At 40.4% G+C, this 24,553-nt stretch overlaps 2 protein-coding genes across 3 annotated transcripts in view; both read right to left on the bottom strand.

Annotated features, from left to right (window-relative positions):
* Positions 1 to 16,846, bottom strand: part of LOC118744161 (transmembrane channel-like protein 7) — a 27,323-nt gene extending 10,477 nt beyond the window's left edge. The window contains exons 1-2 of one of the 2 annotated variants that reach the window (XM_036476950.1): positions 16,165 to 16,846; positions 15,679 to 15,908 (exon numbers count right to left, since the gene is read on the bottom strand). In XM_036476950.1, the coding sequence (XP_036332843.1) occupies positions 15,679 to 15,908; positions 16,165 to 16,327 (393 nt within the window). In that variant the 5' untranslated portion in view covers positions 16,328 to 16,846. The remainder of the gene's footprint in view (positions 1 to 15,678; positions 15,909 to 16,164) is intronic. The other variant, XM_036476951.1, reaches the window with a different exon arrangement.
* A 5,585-nt stretch (positions 16,847 to 22,431) lies between these two features.
* LOC118744164 (probable transaldolase) lies at positions 22,432 to 24,127 on the bottom strand. The gene is given in 4 exon segments (XM_036476955.1): positions 22,432 to 22,574; positions 22,576 to 23,311; positions 23,376 to 23,499; positions 23,924 to 24,127. Coding segments are annotated over 4 exon segments (996 nt in total). The 5' UTR covers positions 24,015 to 24,127; the 3' UTR covers positions 22,432 to 22,529.
* Between the last annotated feature and the right edge of the window lie 426 nt (positions 24,128 to 24,553).

Here is a 24,553-nt window from a genome sequence, read left to right as displayed (position 1 = left end):
AACACATTCACAACTTTTTAGTCATCTCACCCACACACTTACACATTTTTTGTTCGGACTGTCAAAAAAATGTCCCTTTGTTAGAGCTACATACCCGATAAGAATTCGTACTCTAATAAGAATTCTATGCGTTAGAGCGAGCAAGTTAGAAACATCGGAGTTTTGATGACAGTATACATACTGTGAAGAAATGTCACTTTGCGAAAATTTTGAAGGTAAGGATACGTATTTAACAATTTTATTTAATTATAATGTAATTTCTTCTTTTAGACTGCAAAACAGCAGCGTCACATTCTTATGGTATGTATTGAGACTTTTTATATGTTTATAAATTTGAATTGATATTTTTGTTTGTTTACAGGTTTGGGATTCACCATCAGCACCTTCAACGCTTGCATCTTCATCGCCGGGAGCACCATTAAAACCTTCTGCCCTCAGCTTCTTCATCGCCAGGAGCACCACCAGTACCTTCTATCTTCAGCTCCTTCGTCGCCAGGAGCACCATGGGTACCTTCCGCCCTCAGCACCTTCAACGCCAGGAGCACCTTCAAAGTGTAGGTCCAACTTGCCAAATTTTGCAAAGTTGTAAGAAAACTTAATTTTTCTGAACCACCATAAATGATTTGCAACTCTTAATATATATCAAAAGAAAGGTAATTTGATTACCTTTCTTTTGATTATAACACCGTTAAAATCGCTTTACGTTTTCATAAAAACTTTGCAACTTTTGTAAACAGCTATATATAAGCAGTGAAAAAGTGGTAAAATTTTGCAAGTTGTAACGAAACTGAATGTTTGTGCACCATTACAAATGATTTGCAACTGTTAATATATATTAAAAGAAAGGTAAATCGATTACTTTTCTTTTGATTATAATATTGTTAAAATCGGTTAGCTATTTTATAGAAATTTTGCAACTTTTGAAAACAGATGTAAGAAGTGAAAAAGTGGTAAAATTTTCAAAGTTGTAACGAAACTTAATTTTTGTGCACCGTTACAAATGATTTGCAACTGTTAATATATATTAAAAGAAAGGTAAATCGATTACTTTTCTTTTGATTATAATATTGTTAAAATCGGTTAACTATTTTATAGAAATTTTGCAACTTTTGAAAACTATATGTAAGAAGTGAAAAAGTTGTCACATTTTGCAAAGTTCTAAAAAAACTGAATTTTTATGAACCAGTACAAATGATTTGCAACTGTTAATATATATTAAAAGAAAGGTAAATCGATTACTTTTCTCTTGATTATAATATTGTTAAAATCGGTTAGCTATTTTATAGAAATTTTTGCAACTTTTGAACACATTATATATAAGAAGTGAAAAAGTGGTAAAATTTTGCAAAGTTGTAACGAAACTGAATTTTTGTGCACCATTACAAATAATTTGCAACTGTTAATATATATTAAAAGAAAGGTAAATCGATTACTTTTCTTTTGATTATAATATTGTTAAAATCGGTTAGCTATTTTATAGAAATTTTGCCACTTTTGAAAACATTATATGTAAGAAATGTGGTATTGCATTTTCGTTTTAATGTAAATGTGGAAATGCATACTTACACAAAATTACACACTAAGTTAAACACACTCATTTATAAACCCATTTTGGCAATTTTCTTGCTTTTATTAGCCCAATGTTTTTAAGCATTTATTTTTCTATTCAAATACTTAATTTTAAAGTATATTAGACATTTAAAAAAAGGTTTGATTATTCTAAATTTACATCAGAACTTAACTTCAATAATTCAGCTATTAAATTTTTGCAATTCGAAATTTCCTTTCCATTAAATTTATTAAAAGTTAATTTCAGTTTCTTTATGTCCGGTTTAGGTTTTATTAGACCTCCATTTGAAATTTGGTCTATCCATGTATATGAGTGGAAGATTTTATCTTCATATTCGGTATAATAATTCCTGCACCTGGGAACAAACGCGTCCGGCTGCGATGGGCAACAAATAAAGTCACTGGCACTAAAATGGTCTTCGCGCACACGTGAAGTCTCCTAATGAAGTATTGATACTTCGGAGTTTTAAAATAACGCACAAGTTTGTTGTCCTGGCTCTTTTCAAACACAACATACCGCCCGTAATTCCTTTTCATTTTATTATGTATTTAAAATCAGTCGCACAGCTCACAATTGAAAATTTATATAAAAAAAAATAAAATTTTTAATAGTATAGGGTTAAGAGTTGACATTTTAGTCGCAGTTCAAAAGAGAGAAATGTCGAAATCACTTCTACCTCGTTATGCCTTGCGAAAAACACACTCCATAAGTCACTCATCATGCCCGTGGTGGTATATGGCGCAGAAGCATGGACAATAACAGCATCCGATGAGGCGGCTTTTTGAGTATTCGAGAGAAAGATTTTGCGGAAGAATTACGGGTCTTTACGCGTTGGCGACAGCGAGTACCGCAGACGATGGAACGATGAGCTTTATGAGCTTTACAACGACATTCAAAACGAATTAAAATACAGCGGCTCCCCTGGATTGGTTATATCGTTCGAATGGACACCGACGCTCCAGCTCTGAAAGTATTCAACTCGTAACCCGCTGCACAGTGGTCAATAAATGGGATTTAATGTTCATAATTCACTGGAGCCTTCGTTTCTCAACCAAGTTGATATTTTTTTTGTTAGTGAAAGCTAATAAAATTTGCAAGAGACTAGTTGAGCCCAATTTTCGAATTTTTATTTGTTTGTATTAAATTTTTTATTGCAAAGTGCAGAAAATGCGCCAATTTTGAAGACCGATTCTCCTGTTCCAGCTAATAAAAGTTTCATAATAAATACTAGTTAAAAACAATTGTAGGGTTCTCCCAAAACAAAAAAAATAAAAAGTAATAATTGGAAATGTTATAAAAGACTTTACCAAAAGTAATTTTTTTGTTTTTTGTTTTTATAAAAGTTTTGGGTATGCAGTTTCATAGATTACTAAATTTTAGTATAATAAAGTGCAAGTTGTAAGTCGCTAAGAGTTCGCGTTGATTTTTAATAACATAGCAAACGCTTTTATTTCCCATTTAGCATGCAGATGTGCTCAAAATGTTAGCGAAAAAATTAGACAATAGACAATTAGGCAGTGGTGGGTGTGTGTTACGTTGGTTGTATAGCCGAGGTGTTAGAGGAGCGTACTACATTCCCACGACAGCCGGTTCCACGTACCAGATTGATTCGGATTTTACCCAACCAAGGGTTGTTGTTTCGGCAATCTAACCTCGTTTAGGTCGGCGAAATGCAGCAAACGGTTTTCGTGGCCTGATGCTTTGCGAATCGGACCACGGCAAACCGCCACTCGCCCAAGAAGCACAACACTAACACACCCAAACCCCATCACGAATATACCGTAACGCGACATCAGTGAAGTGCAACTCCCGCCTTGGCTGTTGCCATGTGGCGACTCCCCGCATGCAGGGCATTGGTTGGGCACATTTTTCCCAGGTATGAGTTGAGCCTGCTGCAATAGCCACAGCGAAGTTTGGCTATTGTGGTGCGGGTCTTCCGAAGCAGGCAAAGTTCTGTCCCGTCCATGTCAGGTGGTTGTGTGCCCAGAACGGCATTCACAGGTCCAGAGTCCTTCTATAATCTCTAGACTTCGTCCGTCAGTTCGTAGAGGTTCCTCCTGACATGCCTTGGCGATGGCTCTTCTGCAAGCAGTCGTCTGTTCGCGTAACCACGTCTGTCATGCTGCTTGCTGAGGAGCGTCTGGGCCTCGTCGTGTAGGTGGAGTTGGGGCGATATCAGAAGGCATCCGGTCGCTCCTCGAAGTGCCGTTTTCTCGGAGGTTTGTAAATACATCCACTGCGTCTTGCTAGTCCACGGCGACCACACGGGCGCTGCGTAATTTAGAACCGGTCGGTTGAGATCTTTGTTGCGGCTCCATACTCTGTTGACAATTGCGGTTGTATGCGCCGAGAAGGAAAGCAGACTTTCGAAGGTGACTCCAAGGATTTTATTTATTTATTTATTTCAGTCAATTGAACAATAAATTCTTACTGACATATATAATTCAGAGGTACTTAAAACTAGTTAAAATAGTTGTATAATAAAGTACGAACTACTCCACAAGATAGAGACGGGTCAAAAGTTGGAATATTGTTTAGCTCCACTAAGGTTCTAATCAAGGGAGCATACATTACATAGTTCGTTTTAGAAAATACGATGTAGAAACAAGAAACACTGCGTAAATTACGTGTAGGAACATTGAAAGTTATTCTTTCCAAGAGGTTAGGGCAATCAACCGATCCATTCAAGAGATTGGCAACGAATGAGCAAGCAAGATAAGCAGATCTGCTACGTAGAGTTTGTAAATTTAGAAGTGCACAACGTGATTCATATGAGGGAATGGGTTCACTAAAATTCAGTGAGCGTAAAGCAAATTTTATAAATTTTTTCCGTATCCGTTCTAATCGCGTGATATGAGAATTGTGGTATGGCCTCCAAATGAATGACGCATACTCCAACCTGGATCTTACTAGAGTAATATAAAGCATCTTCAAAGTGTATGGATCGTAAAAAGATGAACTACTACGCCGGACGAAAGCCAGCATCGCGTATGATTTGCCAACTATATATTCGATATGCGTAGAAAAGTTTAATTTCGTGTCGAAATAGACACCTAGATCCTTGACTTCATTAACATGATTAAGAGGAGATCCAGAAATATGATAGCGCGTGTGGAGCGGAATTAGCTTTCTGGTATAAGTACAATGTGAGCACTTATTTATATTTAGATGAAGAAGGTTTCGTATGCACCAATCGTGTAGTTTAACGAGTTCTCTTTGAAGGGCAATGGAATCGTGTATGCTTTTAATGACAGAGTAAATTTTTAGATCGTCCGCATATAATAGATATTTAGATGACGAGAAGCAGGACCCTATGTCATTAATAAATAAAATAAACAACAGTGGTCCAAGTATACTACCTTGAGGAACACACGACGTCGCAATAAAAGGCTGTGAGTAGACATCCTCGAACACAACCATGCAATTTCTGTCAGACAAATATGATTTAATCCACTCCAAAAAATTAGAGTGGAAACCCATAGAGAATAATTTAGACACTAAGACCTTGTGAGAAACTCTGTCAAATGCCTTTGAAAAGTCTGTATATATTGTGTCGACTTGCTGGCCAGCTTGAAAAGCAGACAGACAATCTTCCGTAAAAATTGCAAGATTAGAGACTGTGGACCTTCCTTTAATAAAACCATGTTGGTTTGGCCTAATTAACTGCTAACTGAGAATGACAATTTCTCCTTAATAACACATTCGAAAATTTTCGCAACTGTGATTAACTTTGAAATTGGTCTATAATTAGATGCATCATTTTTGTTGCCACTTTTAAAAATCGTGGTTATCTGAGCCTTTTTCCAATCATCAATAAATTTACCCGATGCTAAAGACATATTAAAAATCAGTGTCAAAGGTTGGATTAATGCAGGAAATTTTTTAAAGAGTATGGCTGAAAGGCCATCAGGATCCATAAGATTTGAGGTTTTAAGTGAATCAATACCACTACCAACGTCCACTTCCGACAGTATAAGCGACCCAAACGCAGGTAGGCATTCAGGAATAAAGGCATTAGCATGGGTAATATCTGAGTCCGAGACAAAATTTTAGGAGAAAAACTCGGCAAAAATATTGGCTGCTTCCTCGGGACAACTTGCATGTTTATCCTTATAAAAAACAGACGCAGGAAAGCTGGATTTCGAAGATTTGGATTTAATATAACTCCAGATTGCTTTCGGATTTTTTTTTATATTAGCTTCCTGTTAATTAACGTATTTAGCGTAGAGTAACTTATCGAGTTCATTAAATTTCTTTAAATATAATTGGTAATGCTCATAATAAAATAGTAGTTTAGTCGCTTTAACCTTTTTATGGTACTTATTTTTACGATTTTTAAGATGCTTTAGATGTCTAGTATACCAAGGTATCTTATACGTTTTTCTTGGAAAATTAGGGATATTATTTACGCAAACCTCATAGATTAATGATTTGAAAAGACCAAAGGCCTTCGCAGTATCTAAATTACCAAGTAAGTGAGGGGTACGAACCCCTGAATAATATAATTCAAGTCATTAAAATTACACAAGTTATAATTTAATTTGGGACGAGAACTAAATTGTGGAGCAGCAAAATATTCATAGAACTGTAGGCTTATAACTAGAGGAATATGGTGCAAGCTTTCAGCTGAGATCGGAGAACTACAAACTGAAAATCGAAAATGCAAATTATTAGATAAAAAAAACTAGATCTAAAAGCCGATTATGTTTGTTAAAAAAGCCATTGACTTGACATATACCAATACTTAAGAGACTGTCAATAACAAGGATTTCACTATCACTAAAAATATTTACTGGAGTTAAGACAGATAGGCTGTTCAAATTACGCCATGAAATATTACATAAATTAAAATCCCCAAGAACACAAAGTTGGTGATCTCCTATACTAGAACTTAATGAAATAATATTATCGATATGTGCCTTGTAAATCATATAGTTGCTGTTCGGAGGAATATATGAGGCACACAGAAAGAGTAGTCCACCCGGGCACCGCACACTGACGCATAGTTGATCAAGAACAGTCTGTATTTTTCAAATTGATAGACGCTGAACAGAGTTTACGTTGTATCGCGATTAAAACTCCACCACCTCTCGAACACCCAGTTTTTAATTCATCTCTATCCTTCCGAAATACATTATAGAGAGTAGCATCAAAGAAATTTGGGATAAGCCAACTTTCAATTATAATGAAAATGTCATATTCTTGATGTGAGCTTCGAACCACATCACCTTTAGATCGCATGCCAGACACATTATGAAAATAGATTTTCAGCTCATTCGCAGGTTTAACATTTACTAGGCTGGTTGAGACTGTTTTTCCTTTCTTTGTAAAAAACGAACAGGACGAACCGTAACATTAGCAGGCCAGATTTCGGGCATAAGCAGCTTACGAAAGAGCCCTTCTGGAACACCCAATTTAAAATTCACATGTTTTAGAGACTCAGTTGCCGCATCTTTCTTTACAAGTTTGAAACAGAATAAAAGGTTTTTAGAGATGCCCGAATGTTTTTCTACATATATAAGTATATCATCAGTCTCCACTGATGGCATAAACGAGGCGAGATGAAGCCACTTTAAATGCTCGGCAACCTTAAGATCAGCGTTAGTACTGGATCCAAAAACCCGCAGATCATTCACTTTCTTAGCATTATTGTTACGAGGTACATTAGCCCCGATATCCTTTAGATCATTAATGCGCGTAGAAGGCGAAGCGGCTGTGTTAATAGGTAAAAGCATATTGGCACACCCTAATGCAGTTAAAGTGTTTACACTTGGATTAGCACAGGCAAGGTCGCGCACTGCGGAATTAGTAGAAAGAGGGATAGGCGATGAGGCAGAATTTGTCGAAACTTTACTGACAGCTGGCGCAGCAGCAGAAACATCGGCCGAATCAACTTTGTTAGTCGGGCAAGTGCACTCAATACGCCTGACAACATCCACAGCAATAACATCAGTGTCGATTTCCGAAACAGCACCAACAGCAGGCATAACAGCGTGATTAACATTAGATTGCACAGAAATTGTATCAGCAGAAGCAGCGTAGCTCAGATCTGTAATTTGGGCCGATCGTATAGCAGAACCCATGGGAGACGAAGCAGATGAAAGAGCATCGTTTACAGCATTCACTTGACAGTTTGGCACTAACTGCCATACCTAAACAAAAGCTTTGGGCGGAGAGGTTTCTGACGCTTAGCGTTAGCGCCGAAGTGGTATACCTAAACAAAAGCGTCAACGCTACGTCAAATGCAGAAATAACACCAACAATAAGCATAGGTTTGTTTGTGTGTAACACGAAAATGACAGTTTCGCCGTTTTCTGCAGCCAACTTCAATACCTAACGCCCTGTCAAAATCGGATTTTCCAACCGCTCAGCGTTGACGCCGCGTTGTTTCGGTATGTTTCATACAAATTGTATGGGCATGAGAATTTTTTGACAGCCGGACAACGCTGACGCTTTTATTTAGGTATGGCAGTTAGGCAGAGTTATGCTGATTAGGAACATTATTATTATTATTATGATTTGTGCCAGCTTCCAAAGTATTTGTTGATTTTTCCCCAGGACCTGCCGCCGCCAAACGACTAGCAGTAGAGATAAACGTGGATACGCCGTTACTGATCATCGGATTTGGGAGCGGCGAGAATGTGAGCAATTCCATGTCCGAAGATCGGAAACCGGTGAAGCCACTTTTGTTGTTATTGTTATAAGTGGTCACATCAACAACAACACTTTTCAGGGCATTTACTTCTTTTGTTAACGCATCAATACAATTGGAATTTTTGTTACCATTTGCAGACTTTAGAACAACTTGACTTTTTAAAAAGTCAATCTGCGTGACTAAGTCTTTAAATTGTATTTCAAAAGCAATCATGATTGATTCTAAGCCCATCTTCAGAGTGACACTAATCGATTCAAAGGCTTCGCAAATTTTATCCGGAGTATCAACACAGTCACGACACAGGTAGCGAATATACAGGCCCTATGAAAACGTTTTTTACAAAAACCACTGCAGGGCACAACTGAGGAATCATTCCTTGCAAACATTTTAATGCACTTTCCGCAAAAGTCCATATTTAAAATATGTACGTATGTATGTGTTTGACACGATAAGAAAACAAAGCAGATTAAGAGAGCAACCGAAAACACGTCTACACTCAACGGCGGGCGATGCCATACTTTGGGTTATTCACCGTCGGTATTGGTTCACCATCGACGTGAATACCCAGTTGCAGTCTGACCTCCTTCGTCCAGGTGGTGAATAAGGTTGCCGAGGATTTTGTTGGGGAGAGGGTTAGACTCCTTGCAGTGAAGAAGCGAGAAAGCTCGGCGAGGTAACCCTTTACTTTCGCGCACAAGTCATCAATTCCATTCTCAGACGCCATTATCGAGCAATCGTCAGCATAGGAGACAATATTGACTCCCTCTGGTGGTTGAGGGAGCTTTGAGATATAATAATTATTAGTGAGGTTATGACACCACCCTGTGGAACCCACTGTTTAATTTTCTTGGTTTGCTGTTTTTGTCTCTGAAGGCTGCTGACGGATGTTGACCACTCCCTGAGGGGGTGGAGTGACTGACGGTATCAAAAGCCTTTGACAGATCCAACGCTACTAGGACTGTTTTCTCACAGGGGCGGTTTCGGTTAAGGCCACGAGTTATGTGGGTGTTTATGGTGTAAATGCTGTTGTTGTGTCGTGCACTTTACAGAACCCATGCTGATGATTCGCTGGGGTCAGGTAGTTTGTGTAGTGCGGGAGAAGAAGGGCCTCCACTGTCTTCGTTACCGGGGAAAGGAAAGTTGCTCGGTTTTCCCGGTTTAGGCAGTGGGACCACTCCCCCATTTTCCAGGTGTCTGGGATGACCAGATTGGTTATTAACAGATTGAGGACCTCCGTTAGGTACGCTACTCTTGCAGGCAGTTTGTGCAGCCTTCTGGTCACTCGACGCTGGGCTTTGTCCGCCGGAGTATCCAGTATGAATTGCCGGCTAAACTAGCTCACGCATCGCTCAGGGTCCGACGAAGCATGGTCGCCAAAATAAATTTCGACCCTGTCGTCGTGCTTCGTCGGATTCGATAGTGACCGCACGGTTGACCAAAGCTTACTCACACCAGAGGCGAAGTTAAAGTCTTCAGATGCTCTTCCCACTTTTTCCGCTTATGTACGTTCACATGCTGCCGAATCTCTGCGTTGAGATCCCTGATACGGAGATTACCGGGATCGGCCTGATGAAGGTTGTCACGCTCATCGGCAGGGAAATTTGGACGGGGGTCCGTAATGCATCCTGCCGGTACGAAGCGAGCTGCAGGAGCAGTGACATCCCTGCGGAACTTACGTTCATCAAGGTGTACGTCGGTTGGTGTGAAGAGGCGCAGAAAAGTTGATATAGGCTGTTCCGCGGAAGCAAAGTCGGTTGGTTTATCGATCGAGATGACTATGGGCAGATGGTCTGAGGCCAAAGTCAGCATAGGTCGCCATGATACGCTGTTTATCAGACCAGCGCTGTTTATTGTTATAACTGGCGAGCTGCAGATAATCGTGGTGGGTGCGTCGTTGTTCATAGTCAGCAATGTTGAATTGCTGTGCAACTTCGTCTCTTGGACCGCAGCTATCAATATAACATGCCTTCCCATGGAAACGGTTATTTTCTCGATCTTGCTCTGAAGTCCGTTACAGTTGAATTGTATGATCTTCATGTGGTTCGGAAGACGTGTTGTTATGCGGGGGTGAGAGATGTGTGTTGCCTTGCCGCCATTGGCTGTGTACGCTGCTGTGGAGGATGTCGCCCTGTGGAGGTAGTGAGTGGCGTCGAAGTTCCTCGTCCAATCTCCTGTGGTGCGCAGACCTGAACATATCCTAAAGTGGCACCAGCCAAGGCAGGTGTTGCACTTGACTGATGACACGTTACGGAATATCCAAATGATGTGGTCCACTGCCGATGAGTCCTTAGGCGGGAGCAGACTCTGAGGTGACAACACCCGTCGCAAGCATTGCACTTGACTGAGGTGGAGTTGTGGTGTAGTCGTCTCTGGCAACAGATGTAAGTTTCTGTTGTTGTTGTTGTTGTAGCGGCTACAACAACCCCGCCCAGATCGGTTGGTATCTCAGTCGTTGTCGTCAAGTTCCACTAACGGCAACCCTAGGAAGCGTGCAGCTTCTGTGGGATTTGTCCACAGGGACAAGGCCGTTAGGGTTGTCGGGTTTTCCGGGCATGCGAAGAGATGTTTCGAGTCATGTGGGGTCTCTCCGCATGCCGGATACTCATTCGGCACATCCTCATTCAACCTACTCAAGTAGGAGTTCAACCTGCTGCAGTAGCCGGAGCGAAGTTGTGCGAGTGTAGTGCGTGTCTCCCGAGGCAGATGAAGCTCTGTCTCGTCTATGTCCGGGGGTGGTATGCCTAGAACGGCATTTTATTTATTTATTTATTTATTTATTTATTTATTTCAGTCAACTGAACAATAAATTCTTACTGACTATAATTCAAAGGTACTTAAAACTAGTTAAAATAGTTGTATAATAAAGTACGAACTACTCCACAAGATAGAGACGGGTCAAAAGTTGGAATATTGTTCAGCTCCACTAAGGTTCTAATCAAGGGAGCATACATTGCATAGTTCGTTTTAGAAAATACAATATAGAAAGAAGAAACACTGCGTAAATTACGTGTAGGAACATTGAAAGTTATTCTTTCCAAGAGGTTAGGGCAATCAACCGATCCATTCAAGAGATTGGCAACGAATGAGCAAGCAAGATAAGCAGATCTGCTACGTAGAGTTTGTAAATTTAGAAGTGCACAACGTGATTCATATGAGGGAATGGGTTCACTAAAATTCAATGAGCGTAAAGCAAATTTTATAAATTTTTTCCGTATCCGTTCTAATCGCGTGATATGAGAATTGTGGTATGGTCTTCAAATGAATGACGCATACTCCAACCTGGATCTTACTAGAGTAATATAAAGCAGCTTCAAAGTGTATGGATCGTAAAAAGATGAACTATTTCGCCGGACGAAAGCCAGCATCGCGTATGATTTGCCAACTATATATTCGATATGCGTGGAAAAATTTAGTTTCGTGTCGAAGTAGACACCTAGATCCTTGACTTCATTAACATGATTAAGAGGAGATCCAGAAATATGATAGCGCGTGTGGAGCGGAATTAGCTTTCTGGTATAAGTACAATGTGAGCACTTATTTATATTTAGATGAAGGCGGTTTCGTTTGCACCAATCGTGTAGTTTAACGAGTTCTCCTTGAAGGGCAATGGAATCGTTTATACATTTAATGACGGAGTAAATTTTGAGATCGTCCGCATATAATAGATATTTAGATGACGAGAAGCAGGACCCTATGTCATTAATAAATAAAATAAACAACAGTGGTCCAAGTATACTACCTTGAGGAACACCCGACGTCGCAATAAAAGGCTGTGAGTAGACATCCTCGAACACAACCATGCAATTTCTGTCAGACAAATATGATTTAATCCACTCCAAAAAATTAGAGTGGAACCCCATAGAGAATAATTTAGACACTAAGACCTTGTGAGAAACTCTGTCAAATGCCTTTGAAAAGTCAGTATATATTGTGTCGACTTGCTGGCCAGCTTGAAAAGCAGACAGACAATCTTCCGTAAAAATCGCAAGATTAGAGACTGTGGACCTTCCTTTAATAAAACCATGTTGGTTTGGACTAATTAAGCTGCTAACTGAGAATGACAATTTCACCTTAATAACACATTCAAAAATTTTCGCTACTGTGGTTAACTTTGAAATTGGTCTATAATTAGATACATCATTTTTGTTGCCACTTTTAAAAATCGGGGTTATCTGAGCCTTTTTCCAATCATCAATAAATTTACCCGATGCTAAAGACATATTAAAAATCAGTGTCAAAGGTTGGATTAATGCAGGGCATTTTTAAAGAGTATGGCTGAAAGGCCATCAGGATCCATAAGATTTGAGGTTTTAAGTGAATCAATACCACTACCAACGTCCACCTCCGACAGTATAAGCGACCCAAACGCAGGTAGGCATTCAGGAATAAAGGCATTAGCATGGGTAATATCTGAGTCGGAGACAAAATTTGAGGAGAAAAACTCGGCAAAAATATTGACTGCTTCCTCGGGACAACTTGCATGTTTATCCTTATAAAAAACAGACGCAGGAATGCTGGATTTCGAAGATTTGGATTTAATATAACTCCAGAATGCTTTAGGATTTTTTTTTATATTAGCTTCCTGGTAATTAACGTATTTAGCGTAGAGTAACTTATCGAGTTCATTAAATTTCTTTAAATATAATTGGTATTGCTCATAATAAAATAGTAGTTTAGTCGCTTTAAACTTTTTATGGTACTTATTTTTACGATTTTTAAGATGCTTTAGATGTTTAGTATACCAAGGTATCTTATACGTTTTTCTTGGAAAAGTAGGGATATTATTTACGCAAACCTCATAGATTAATGATTTGAAAAGACCAAAGGCCTTCGCAGTATCTAAGTTACCAAGTAAGTGAGACCAATCGTACCCCTGAATAATATAATTCAAGTCATTAAAATTGCACAAGTTATAATTTAATTTGGGACGAGAACTAAATTGTGGAGCAGCAAAATATTCATAGAACTGTAGGCTTATAACTAGAGGAATATGGTGCAAGTTTTCAGCTGAGATCGGAGAACTACAAACTGACAATCGAAAATGCAAATTATTAGATAAAAAAACTAGATCTAAAAGCCGATTATGCTTGTTAAAAAAGCCATTGACTTGACATAAACCAATACTTAAGAGACTGTCAATAACAAGGATTTCACTTTCGCTAGAAATATTTACAGGAGTTAAGACAAATAGGCTGTTCAAATTACGCCAAGAAATATTACATAAATTAAAATCCCCAAGAACACAAAGTTGGTGATCTCCTATACTAGAACTTAATGAAATAATATTATCGATATGTGCCTTGTAAATCATATAGTTGCTGTTCGGAGGAATATATGAGGCACACAGAAAGAGTAGTCCACCCGGGCACCGCACACTGACGCATAGTTGATCAAGAATAGAGTCTGCATTTTTCAAATTGATAGACGCTGAACAGAGTTTACGTTGTACCGCGATTAAAACTCCACCACCTCTCGAACACCCAGTTTTTAATTCATCTCTATCCTTCCGAAATACATTATAGAGAGTAGCATCAAAGAATTCAGCACCAAGAAATTTGGGGTTAGCCAACTTTCAATTATAATGAAAATGTCATATTCTTGATGTGAGCTTAGTCTACGAACCACATCACCTTTAGATCGCATGCCAGACACATTATGAAAATAGATTTTCAGCTCATTCGCAGGTTTAACATTTACTAGGCTGGTTGAGACTGTTTTTCCTTTCTTTGTAAAAAACGAAAAGGACGAACCGTAACATTGGCAGGCCAGATTTCGGGCATAAGCAGCTTACGAAAGAGCGCTTCAGGAACACCCAATTTAAAATTCACATGTTTTAGAGACTCAGTTGCCGCATCTTTCTTCACAGGTCTAGAGTCTACATAACTCGAGACTGAGTCCCTGTGAATGCCGTTCAGGGCCTGTCTGTACGCTGTCGGGTCCAGAGGTTGCTTAATGGACCTCTGGACTTCGTCCGTCAGTTCATATAGATGCCTCCTGACGTCTGTTTCCCTACGATCGTTTGACAGGCTTGAGTGCCAAAGATCGTGGTGCGCATTAAAGTCACCTACTACCATACGGTTTTCACCTCTGAGGAGCGCACCTATATCAGGGTGATATCCTGCCGGGCAGCAGGTGACAGGGGGTATGTATATGTTAAATATTTCGAGCTCGACATCGCCTGACCGGATAGCGATGCCCTGACATTCCCTGGTATCCCTGCGGTCGATGTCTGCTTCTATGAGACGATACTGCACGGTGTGGTGCGTGATGAACGCTAAGCCACCACCATTATCTCGCTCGCGATCTCGACCGACGAACTTCGTCTCTTGGACCGCAGCTATTAATATACCATGCCGACACATGAAAACGGTTATCTCTTCAATCTTGCTCTGTAGCCCGTTACAGTTGAATTGAAGGAGCTTCATGTGGTTCGGGAGACGTGTCGTGATGTGGGGTGTAAGTGAGGTGTATGTTCTTGCCGCCGTTGGCTGTGTGTGCTGCTGAGGTGATTGCCGCCCTGTGGTGGTGGTGGGGGGCGTCGCAATTGAAGTCTGCGACCGAGCAGCGCAACACGGGCCCTCGAAGTTCCCCGTCCAATCTCGCGTGGTACGCAGGCCTGAACATGCCCTAAAGTGGCACCAGCCAAGGCAGGTGTTGCACTTGACTGATGACACGTTACGGAATATCCAAATGATGTGGTCCACTGCCGATGAGTCCTTAGGCGGGAGCAGACTCTGAGGTGACAACACCCGTCGCAAGCATTGCACTTGACTGAGGTGGAGTTGTGGTATAGTCGTCTCTGGCAACAGATGTAAGTTTCTGTCCCTGGGTTTGACTCGATGCCAGCCCTGAGCAGAATACATAGCAAATGTAGCCCTATGGACGAACAACTTCTGAGATACTTCGCTGACCTAAACGAGGTTAGATCGCCAAAAAAACGCCCCTTGGTCGGGTAAAACCCGAGACATTCCGGTACGTAGAACCGGCTGTCGTGGGAATATCACTGTTGCCAGTTACAATTTCGAGAAAATAGAAAATGCTGCACTTCAACTGAGTAGGCAATTCAGAAGGCATTTCCTCTTTCCACGTACGAAAACCAGACTCGTATGTCACTTATCATGTCCGTGCTTTTATATGGCGCAGAAGCATGGACAATGACAACATCCGATGGACACCAACGATCCAGCTCTGAAAGTATTTAACTCAGAATCTCCTGGTGCTAGCACAGGAAGGGGAAGGTCCCCACTGCATTGGAAAGGCGAAGTGGATATGAACTTCACATGGCATTTCTATTTGAGGAGCTGCCGCGGCGGCATGCGCTACCAAGTGGAAGCATTACCCGTTATCCCAGATCGTGTCTTGTAGGGGAATATTTACATATCTAAGCATAAGTATGTATGTAGTATGTACATATGTATATAGATTTCGAGTTCTTATTATTTAGTTTTCTTACCTGCAAATCGGACTTGAATTCTTTTTTTTGGTGCATTGATAGTGGCAACTGTTTGATCTGAAACATCTCTTCCCAGATATGCTCTTCGTCGTTAATAATTTGAGACAAATCTGGCAAAAGTGAAAACTGTCCTTCATTTTGCTGATAATTCCGCGGACCAGTAGATGTTAACTGCTGCCAGCAAATTTTATGTTTACGATCCCTTTGAGTGTAATTTCGTTTAGATGTACCTTTCCAGATGTCAAAGAAAAATATATCGTGAATAATATGTGAAACTGAGTACTACATATGTATCAAGTAGTGCAATGTACGTATATATGCATCTGCATAAATAGATGTGTGCATGCAGAACAAAACAAGATAATCCTGTATATTTAAAAATATAAAGTTATGATATGGAATTTTGTCTTGTATTCGCTTTAAGCTCCGGAATTAATAAGCAAAGTTTACTTTGTATTAAACAATCCAAAGATGTAACATACTAACCTAGTCTATTTTGTTTTGATGGTAGCAACGTAGTTATTGCAATAGGATTTTTTGCGAAGCCATCCCATTCTGCACAGTAATTTTCCTGATAAAACTCGCATCCTGCCTCTTCCCATCCATTAGTCTTCCTAGATTTTTGTTTATTTTTAGAAGCGTCAGACATTATGGAAAACTCAGAATTAAAAAGCACAATTAAAACAGGTTTTTGTTTGTATTTATTATGAGTGGAGTTGCCAAGTAGTTATGAAATACTTATGCGAAAACACTCTTCATCCGTCAACGTTAAAAATGGACGCGATGAAATGCCCACGTATCGAAAGTTACCAAAGCAGTACATGGAGAAATTATAAAAGGTGAAGTAATAAAATAGCTTTCCCGCGGTATTTTCTTACAGATTCTGTAAAATTATAGAAATTTTAAAAGGCAAATTCATTTCCAGGTGAATTTCACCCCTTTCAATATAAAGTGAATTTTTTAGAAATTCACTCGGGAGTGAATTACAGAAGCTTCCTGAGTGTAAAATCTTTCTTCTCGCTGCTAATATTACACCTCGTATAAGTTCACCAATCCAAATGTATATATTATCGCAGTTGAAAAAAATAAAACATTCGACAACATTCGTAGGAATAGAACTTTATGCAGCAGTTTACCATTTGGGGTGTTCCCAGTTCGTTCCAAATTGTGTCTGAAAATGTAGACGTCTACATTTTGAGACATCTTTAGCATCAAACTGTGAGCACCCCTTTCTAGCAGTCGTCGCAAAATCGTCTCAAAACTTTGCTGGTGTTGCCAGACATTTCCTCTTTGCGTGCATTTTTTATATATCGCCTTTCGATTTTGTTTCTGAAAAATTGTAATTATTTAACTTAATTACCAATTCCTAATATTTGTTATTTCTTTTCCTTGATTTTTTTCTTTTCATCAGAAATTGCGCTCAAATTAAATGCAAATACAAAAAACGTGCCCAATAAAAAAAAAAAATGTGATTAGTATTGCCATAATGCAACCCTGCTGCGAGGTTGCAAAATGTAGACGCGTAAAAAACATACCTTTGAGTGTGACAAAATGTAGACGGCGTCGTTTTCCAATTTTGTATGGGAAACAACAACACCACAGATTTTACGGTTAGAAAACGTCTTAAAATGTAGACGTCTACATTTTCAGACACTATTTGGAACGAACTGTGAACACCCCAATTATTTTTTTACTGCCGATTAATGAGCTGAGAAGATTTTGAAGAAAGAGGTGTGGATAAAGAAGAATGTCAATTCAACGATCAGACAAATTTCGATATTTTTGATGCATCGATACTTTTTCGAAATATCTAGGTCCTGCCCATTCGATAGAGCTGGGAAACTATCGATCGTTGTGTCCGTTGTTGTTGTTGTCGTTGTTGTAGCGGCTACAACAACCCCGCCCTGGACGGTTGGTATCTCAGTCGTTGTCGTCAAGTTCCACTAACGGCAGCCCTAGGAAGCGTGCAGCTTCTGTAGGGTTGGTGCACAGGGACAGGGCCGTTAGGGTTGTCGGGTTTTCCGGGCATGTGAAGATATGTTTCGAGTCATGTGGGGTCTCCCCGCATTCCGGACACTCATGTGGCACATCCTCATTCAATCTACTCAGGTAGGAGTTTAACCTGCTGCAGTAGCCAGAGCGAAGTTGGGCTATTGTCGTTCGTGTCTCCCGAGGCAGATGAAGCTCCGTCTCGTCTATGTCCGGGGGCGGTATGCCGAGAACGGCATTCACAGGTCGAGAGTCTACATAACTCGAGACTGACTCCCTGTGAATGCCGTTCAGGGCCAGTCGGTAAGCTGACGGGTCCAGAGGTTGCTTGATGAACCTCTGGACTTCGTCCGTCAGTTCATATAGATGCCTCATGACGTGCCTAGGCGAGGGCTCTTCTGCAAGCAGCTGTCTGTTTGGGTGGCCACTTCTGTGGCTTCCGATCAGGAACTGCTTGCAGAGCATTATCTTGTGCTCCTTTACGGGGAGCATTTGCGCCTCGCCGTGGAGATGATGTTCGGGCGACATCAGGAGGCATCCTGTCGCTGTCATGAGTGCGGTGTTCTGTACAGTCTGTAGCTTCGTCCACTGCGTCCTACTAGTCCCCGGCGACCGCACTGGCGCTGCGTAGTTTAAAACCGGCCGGCCTATTGCCTTGTATGTTTCCAGCAACGTTTCTTTGTCTTTGCCCCAAGTACTGCCGGCTAGCGACTTGAGGACCTTGTTGCGGCTCTGTGCTTTATTGACAGTAGCGGTTGCGTGCGCAAGGAGAAGGAGAGCAGGCTGTCCAATGTTACTCCGAGTATTTTGGGTTTATTCACCGTCGGAATTGGTGTGTCATCGACGTGAATTCCCAGCGGTAGCCTGACCTCCTTCGTCCAGGTTGTGAACAGGGTCGCAGAGGATTTCGTAGGGGAGAGGGCTAGAGACTTTGCAGTGAAGAAGCGAGAAAGTTCGGAGAGATACCCGTTTACTTTCGAACACAGGTCATCAATTCCATCCCAGTCGCCCTGATTAGGGTTCGAACGATACTATCGATACTGAGTAAGTATCGATACTGAGGGAATAAAAATGAGTACTTTAATACTCAATACCTTATTTGGCGATTTTTCTCGATACTTTCCAAAGTACTCGTAGTATCGAATACTTGTTAAAAAACACACTTTTTAAATTTTGTCTTCCATTGGCAACCCAATTTTCCTTGCTTATATGGATTACTATCATTCAATTTTGTCCATCACTTAAAATAAACTGAAATCTCGTGTAGTCTGTTACATAACATAAACCAAATAAGTTAAAGTTTAATGGCCTTATTCATAAAAAATAAAGTAGGCTTCAAGAGCTTAAATAAAATGACACTTTCATACATTCTTCAGTTTATAAACATTTTTTATGAATAAGGCCATAAAACTTTACTTTAAACTATACTTTAAAGTTCACGAAAATACAGAATTTTTAGAAACTTTTAGGGTATGCAGTTTTGTAACCTATTCAACTTTCCGTGTAGCCTACTACCGTTGACTTTTAATTAAAATTTGCACAATATTAATCAAAATTGAATAGGCTACAAAAATGCATACCCACAAAGTTTCCAAAGATTCTTAATCAAATTTAAATTTCGTGAAAGTAAATATGTGTGTATTTATGTATGTACATTTAATGTTTAAATTACTTCTAACGTGGAAGTAAGTTCTGCAATGAAATAAAAATCAAATATTTTAAATGTCTATTGTTTTAATTTCAGGAAATAACTAGATATACGATTGAAGAACAAAATAATTTTAGTATCCCAAGAAACGTATTTTAATGAGTCCGATACTGAGTAGTGTCGATACTTTTTCCCTGATACTTTTAGAGTATCGATACCATGAGCTCGATGCCAGAATGAGTACTCAGAATCGATACCAAAGTTTGAAATTTCGAACCCTAGCCATGATCGAGCAATCGTCGGCGTAAGAGACGATCGAGACTCCCTATGGTGGTTGAGGGAGCTTTGAAATGTAAAATTTAAACATTACCGACGAGTGTCGACCACTCAGATAATTTGCCGACCACAGTTTTAGCATCTGTGGGAGAGAGGAGGCCTCTATATCTTCTAGTAGCGTGGAATGGCAGACGGTGTCAAACGCCTTTGACAAGTCCAACGCTACTAGGATCTTTCTCTCACAGGGACGGTTTCGGTTAAGGCCACGAGTTATCTGAGTGTTTATGGCGTTAAGTGCTGTTGTTGTGCTGTGCACTTTACGGAAACCATGCTGATGCTTCGCTGGGGTCAAGTGGTTTGTGAAATACGGGAGTAGCAAGGCCTCGTTTGTCTTCGCTACCGGGGAAAGGAGTGTTATCGGACGATAAGAATCTCCTTTGTTGGCAGGTTTCCCCGGTTTGAGCAGTGGGACCACTCTCGCCACCTTCCAGATGTCTGGGATGATGAGTGGCCATAGACAAATTGAGGACCTCCGTTAAGTACGCTACCCCCGCAGGACCCAAATTTTTCAGCATAAGCATGCATATTCCGTCGGGGCCCATGGCTTTGGAGGCTTTCGCCTTCCCGATGCCCACCTGAACTTCACCGCAAGTGAAAGCAAGGGGGGCAGGTTGTTGGCAGTTTGTGCAGCCTTCTGGTCACTCGACGCTTGGCTTTGTCCACCCAAGGATGCAGTATGAACTGCCGGCTAAAATAGCTCGCGCATCGCTCCAAGTCCGACGAAGCATGGTCGCCGAAGGAAATTTCGACTCTGTCGTCGTGCTTCATCGGATTGGACAGTGACCTCACGGTTGACCAAAGCTTGCTCACACCAGAGGTGAAGTTACAGGTCTTCAGATGCTCCTCCCACTTCTTCCGTTTATGTACGTTTACTAGTCGCCGAATCTCCGCGTTGAGATCCCTGATACGGGGATCTCCGGGATCGGCCTGACGAAGGCTATCACGCTCATCGACTAGAACTGCCGCTTCGGCAGGGAAGTTTGGACGGGGGTCCGTTATACATCCTGCCGGTATGAAGCGAGCTGCAGCAGCAGTGACAGCCCTGCGGAACTTACGTTCACCGAGATGGACGTCGGTTGGTGTGGGAAGCGCTGTGAAGGTGTTTTCGGTAAACTCCGCGTAACCTTTCCAATCATCTTTAGAAAAGTTGATATAAGTCCGGTGTTTGGCGGAGGCAAAGACGGTTGGTTTATCTATCGAGATGACTATGGGTAGGTGGTCTGATGCTAAAGTCAGCATAGGTCGCCATGTTATGCTGTTTATCAGACCAGCGCTGACTATGGTGATGTCTGGCGAGCTACCGCAGTTACCCATAATCCTGGTGGGTGCGTCGTCGTTAATTGTGCAGAATGTCGAATCGTCTATCTGCTCAGCCAAGTCTGTTCCCCTACGATCGTTTGACAGGCTTGAGTGCCAAAGATCGTGGTGCGCATTAAAGTCACCTACTACCATACGGTTTTCACCTCTGAGGAGGGCACCTATATCAGGGTGATATCCTGCCGGGCAGCAGGTGACAGGGGGTAAGTATATGTTAAATATTTTGAGCTCAACATCGCCTGACCGGATAGCAATGCCCTGACATTCTACTGCACGATACTGCACGGTGTGGTGCGTGACGAACGCTAAGCCACCACCATTATCTCGCTTGCGATCTCGACGGTGCACGTTGTACCCGGCACAACTCAACAAAGTTGAATTGCTGTACACCTTCGTCTCTTGGACCGCAGCTATCAATATACCATGCCGACACATGAAGACGGTTATCTCCTCAATCTTGCTCTGTAGCCCGTTGCAGTTAAAATGAAGGAGCTTCATGTGGTTCGGGAGACGTGTCGTGATGTGGCAGGTGTTGTATTTGACTGATGTCACATTACGGAATATCCTGGTCTGACATACCGTGCAGATTGTAGGGGGAACCAGGAGTTGTTGGCGGCGGCGTGTGGGTAGTGGTGCAGTTGTGTGTGTTATGTGGTCTGTCGTGGCTGTGGTATGGTCTGTGGTGTTATTATGTTGTTGTGCTGTGGTGACTGTGTGAGGCTGCTCGGGTGGACTGAGGTTAGCCGTAGAGGCTACTCTGTTTGAGCAACATGGGCCCAAGTACGACGTGGTCCACTGTCGACGTGTCCGTAGTCCTGAGCAGACTCTAAGGTTACTCCACCCCTCGCAGGCATTACACTTGACTGAGGTGGAGTTGTGGTGTAGTCGTCTCTGGTATACACAGCAGGTGTAGATTTCTGGCCCTGGGTTTGACTCGATGCCAGCCCTGAGTAGAAGAATACGTAGTGAATGTAGCCCTATGGACGAACAACTTCTGAGATACTTCGCCGACCTAAACGGGGTTAGATCGCCGAAACAACAGCCCTTGGTCAGGTAAAACCCGAGTAATTCCGGTACGTAGAACCGGCTGTCGTGGGAATGCGTTGTGTCCGTCGATAGTTTCGATAGTCCCAACCGTCGATAGTACTATCGATAGTTTTGATTAAAAGTCAAAAAATTAAACATTTTTTATTGAAAATTAGATCAGAATTGCTTAAATATGTCGATGTTTTTGTTAAGGAACAAAAGTTTATCAACGATTTTTGGCTTCAAGCAGTATTTTTATGTATGTATGAGTGAAAACTATCGATAGCGCTTACAAAACCATCGATACTATCGATAGCTCTATCATTAGACGTCCAACTTGCCAATATTGGGTTGTGTACTCAAAACTGAGTTTCTCAACTAATAATTTCTACGATTTTATTTCTGTAAAAAAGTATCAAAACGTTACAAACCAAAAATATTTTGCTTAATTCAAATTTTAATAGCATATATATATATGTATGTATGTACATTGAAATACATCTTCCAAAATCATAATTTCATTACATTAAAAGCTTCACACATCGGCAATGTATTTTCTTATTAAATCTTCTAGTTTTTTTAGCATCTTGTGCGAATTTTCTTATACCTTCAGAAAGCTTTTCTGTTGCCATAGCGTCTTCATTAAGCAACCAACGGAATGTAGGTTCATCAATATTAATTTTTTCCATATCCACAGATTTAGCATTTTTTATTGATAACTGTTCATTAATTGGCTCGTCATCATTCTCAAGCTCTTTTAACAAAGTAGGACTTATTGTCAAATAGTCGCAGCCCGCTAATGCCTTTATTTCGCCAACATTTCTAAATGAAGCTCCCATAACAACCGTTTTGTAGCCATACTTTTTATAGTAATTGTAGATTTGAGTAACTGATATAACACCAGGATCTTTTTCTGGCTCAAAACTCTTAGTTTTACTATTAGCCACGTACCAATCCAATATACGACCAACAAAAGGCGAAATTAAAGTTACTCCAGCATCAGCGCAAGCCACTGCTTGTGCAAATGAAAACAGTAGAGTCAAATTGCAATGGATATTATGCTTTTCTTCTAATATTTTCGCCGCTTGGATACCTTCCCAGGTAGATGCAATTTTTATGAGAACTCGTTCTTTTTGAATACCCATTTGCTCGTATAATTTTATAAGCTTCAATGCCTTTGCTACGCTCTTCTTCGTATCGAATGATAAGCGAGCATCGATTTCGGTAGAAACGCGTCCTGGGATAATTTTTAAAATTTCACAACCAAACAGAACGCCTAAGTAATCAATCGCCTCCTGAACCTTATCGTTAGATGTCCTGAAAAAAATAAAATGATTTTTTTTTTTGGAAATCGCATTGTTATTTTTTTTTACTAACTTACTTCCCAGCTCCCGCTCCATAGTTGACTGCTTCTTTCAGAATATGATCGTATTGCTCCATTTTCGCAGCAGTTAATAACAGCGATGGATTTGTAGTGGCGTCGGTGGGCTTATACAGTTTCATCGCTTAAAAAATTTATTATTTTATAATAATAAGTCTTTCAGAAATGTAGAGTTACAAAATGTTATTTAAACTGATTAGTGTATCCCTAGAAAATTACATTCAGGCAGGTTCTGCAATTCACTTCCGAGTGAATTTCAAGCCCTGTCTGATTATTTGCATTTATTATTGTTTGGGGAAAAGAAATTGGTCTTAACAGCCAAACAATTTTTTCTTCATAAATAGTTTAAGAGACCATGTTCTCATTAAGCTTATGTTACTAGTTGAAACTTTGTTAAATATACATATACTGTGTTTAAATCTGCCTGCCATTCACTTGACATTCAGTTGACTTTGCTTTCACTTTGGAGTTTGTACTGATAAGCTCTTCACTGCAATTCACAAAGCGTGTTGTGCATGACCTCCCAAAAGAACAGTAATAGTAATTACCTTCAAAGTCACCAGTGTCGGCAACTACAACCGTCATTTCTTTTAGTTGATCCAAAGTTGACAACTTTTGTTTTTTTGTTATTCCTTCCATCTTCAGAGTAAACTTCGGCTTCGAAAAACACTGTTCTCTACTTCTACTTGTTCAGAACGGAAATGTCGAGATTAAATTGCACCAAGCTAACTAGTTTTTGCCAATAATGCCATATGTTTTGAAAGCACTCAACTTCAGTGGTTACCAGATATGTAGGTATTTAATTAAAGTTGTTATATTAGTCATGCTTCACACGAATCAGTTTTAGGAAAACTTAGTGCTGTGCTGTGTAGGTTATACATTATTTTACTGAGCATTTTGCTATTGAAATCTGGATAACAAATCTTATCACCAAACCGGATAACCATGATCATATTTTTTACCAAACACCAAGAATTTTAACCATTACTCTTTGGAATAATTGAATACAAGATTAAGACTTTTATCAAGAGAACTAAGATGAAATTTATATTTCCAGAGTTCCGAATTGACGGTTACTTCCGAAATATTTAAAAAATAAAGAAAATTAAAATAGAAAATTCAACCCATAAATGCATGTACATAAGTATGTACATACAGGTGTATTCACTTTCCGCTTG

This window comes from Rhagoletis pomonella, unplaced genomic scaffold (assembly GCF_013731165.1).
Source record: "Rhagoletis pomonella isolate Grant_MI unplaced genomic scaffold, Rhpom_1.0 Rhpom_scaffold_00008, whole genome shotgun sequence".
NCBI lineage: Eukaryota > Metazoa > Arthropoda > Insecta > Diptera > Tephritidae > Rhagoletis > Rhagoletis pomonella.
Note: the sequence above shows the minus strand (reverse complement) of the source record. Positions and strands in the feature narration are given on the sequence as shown.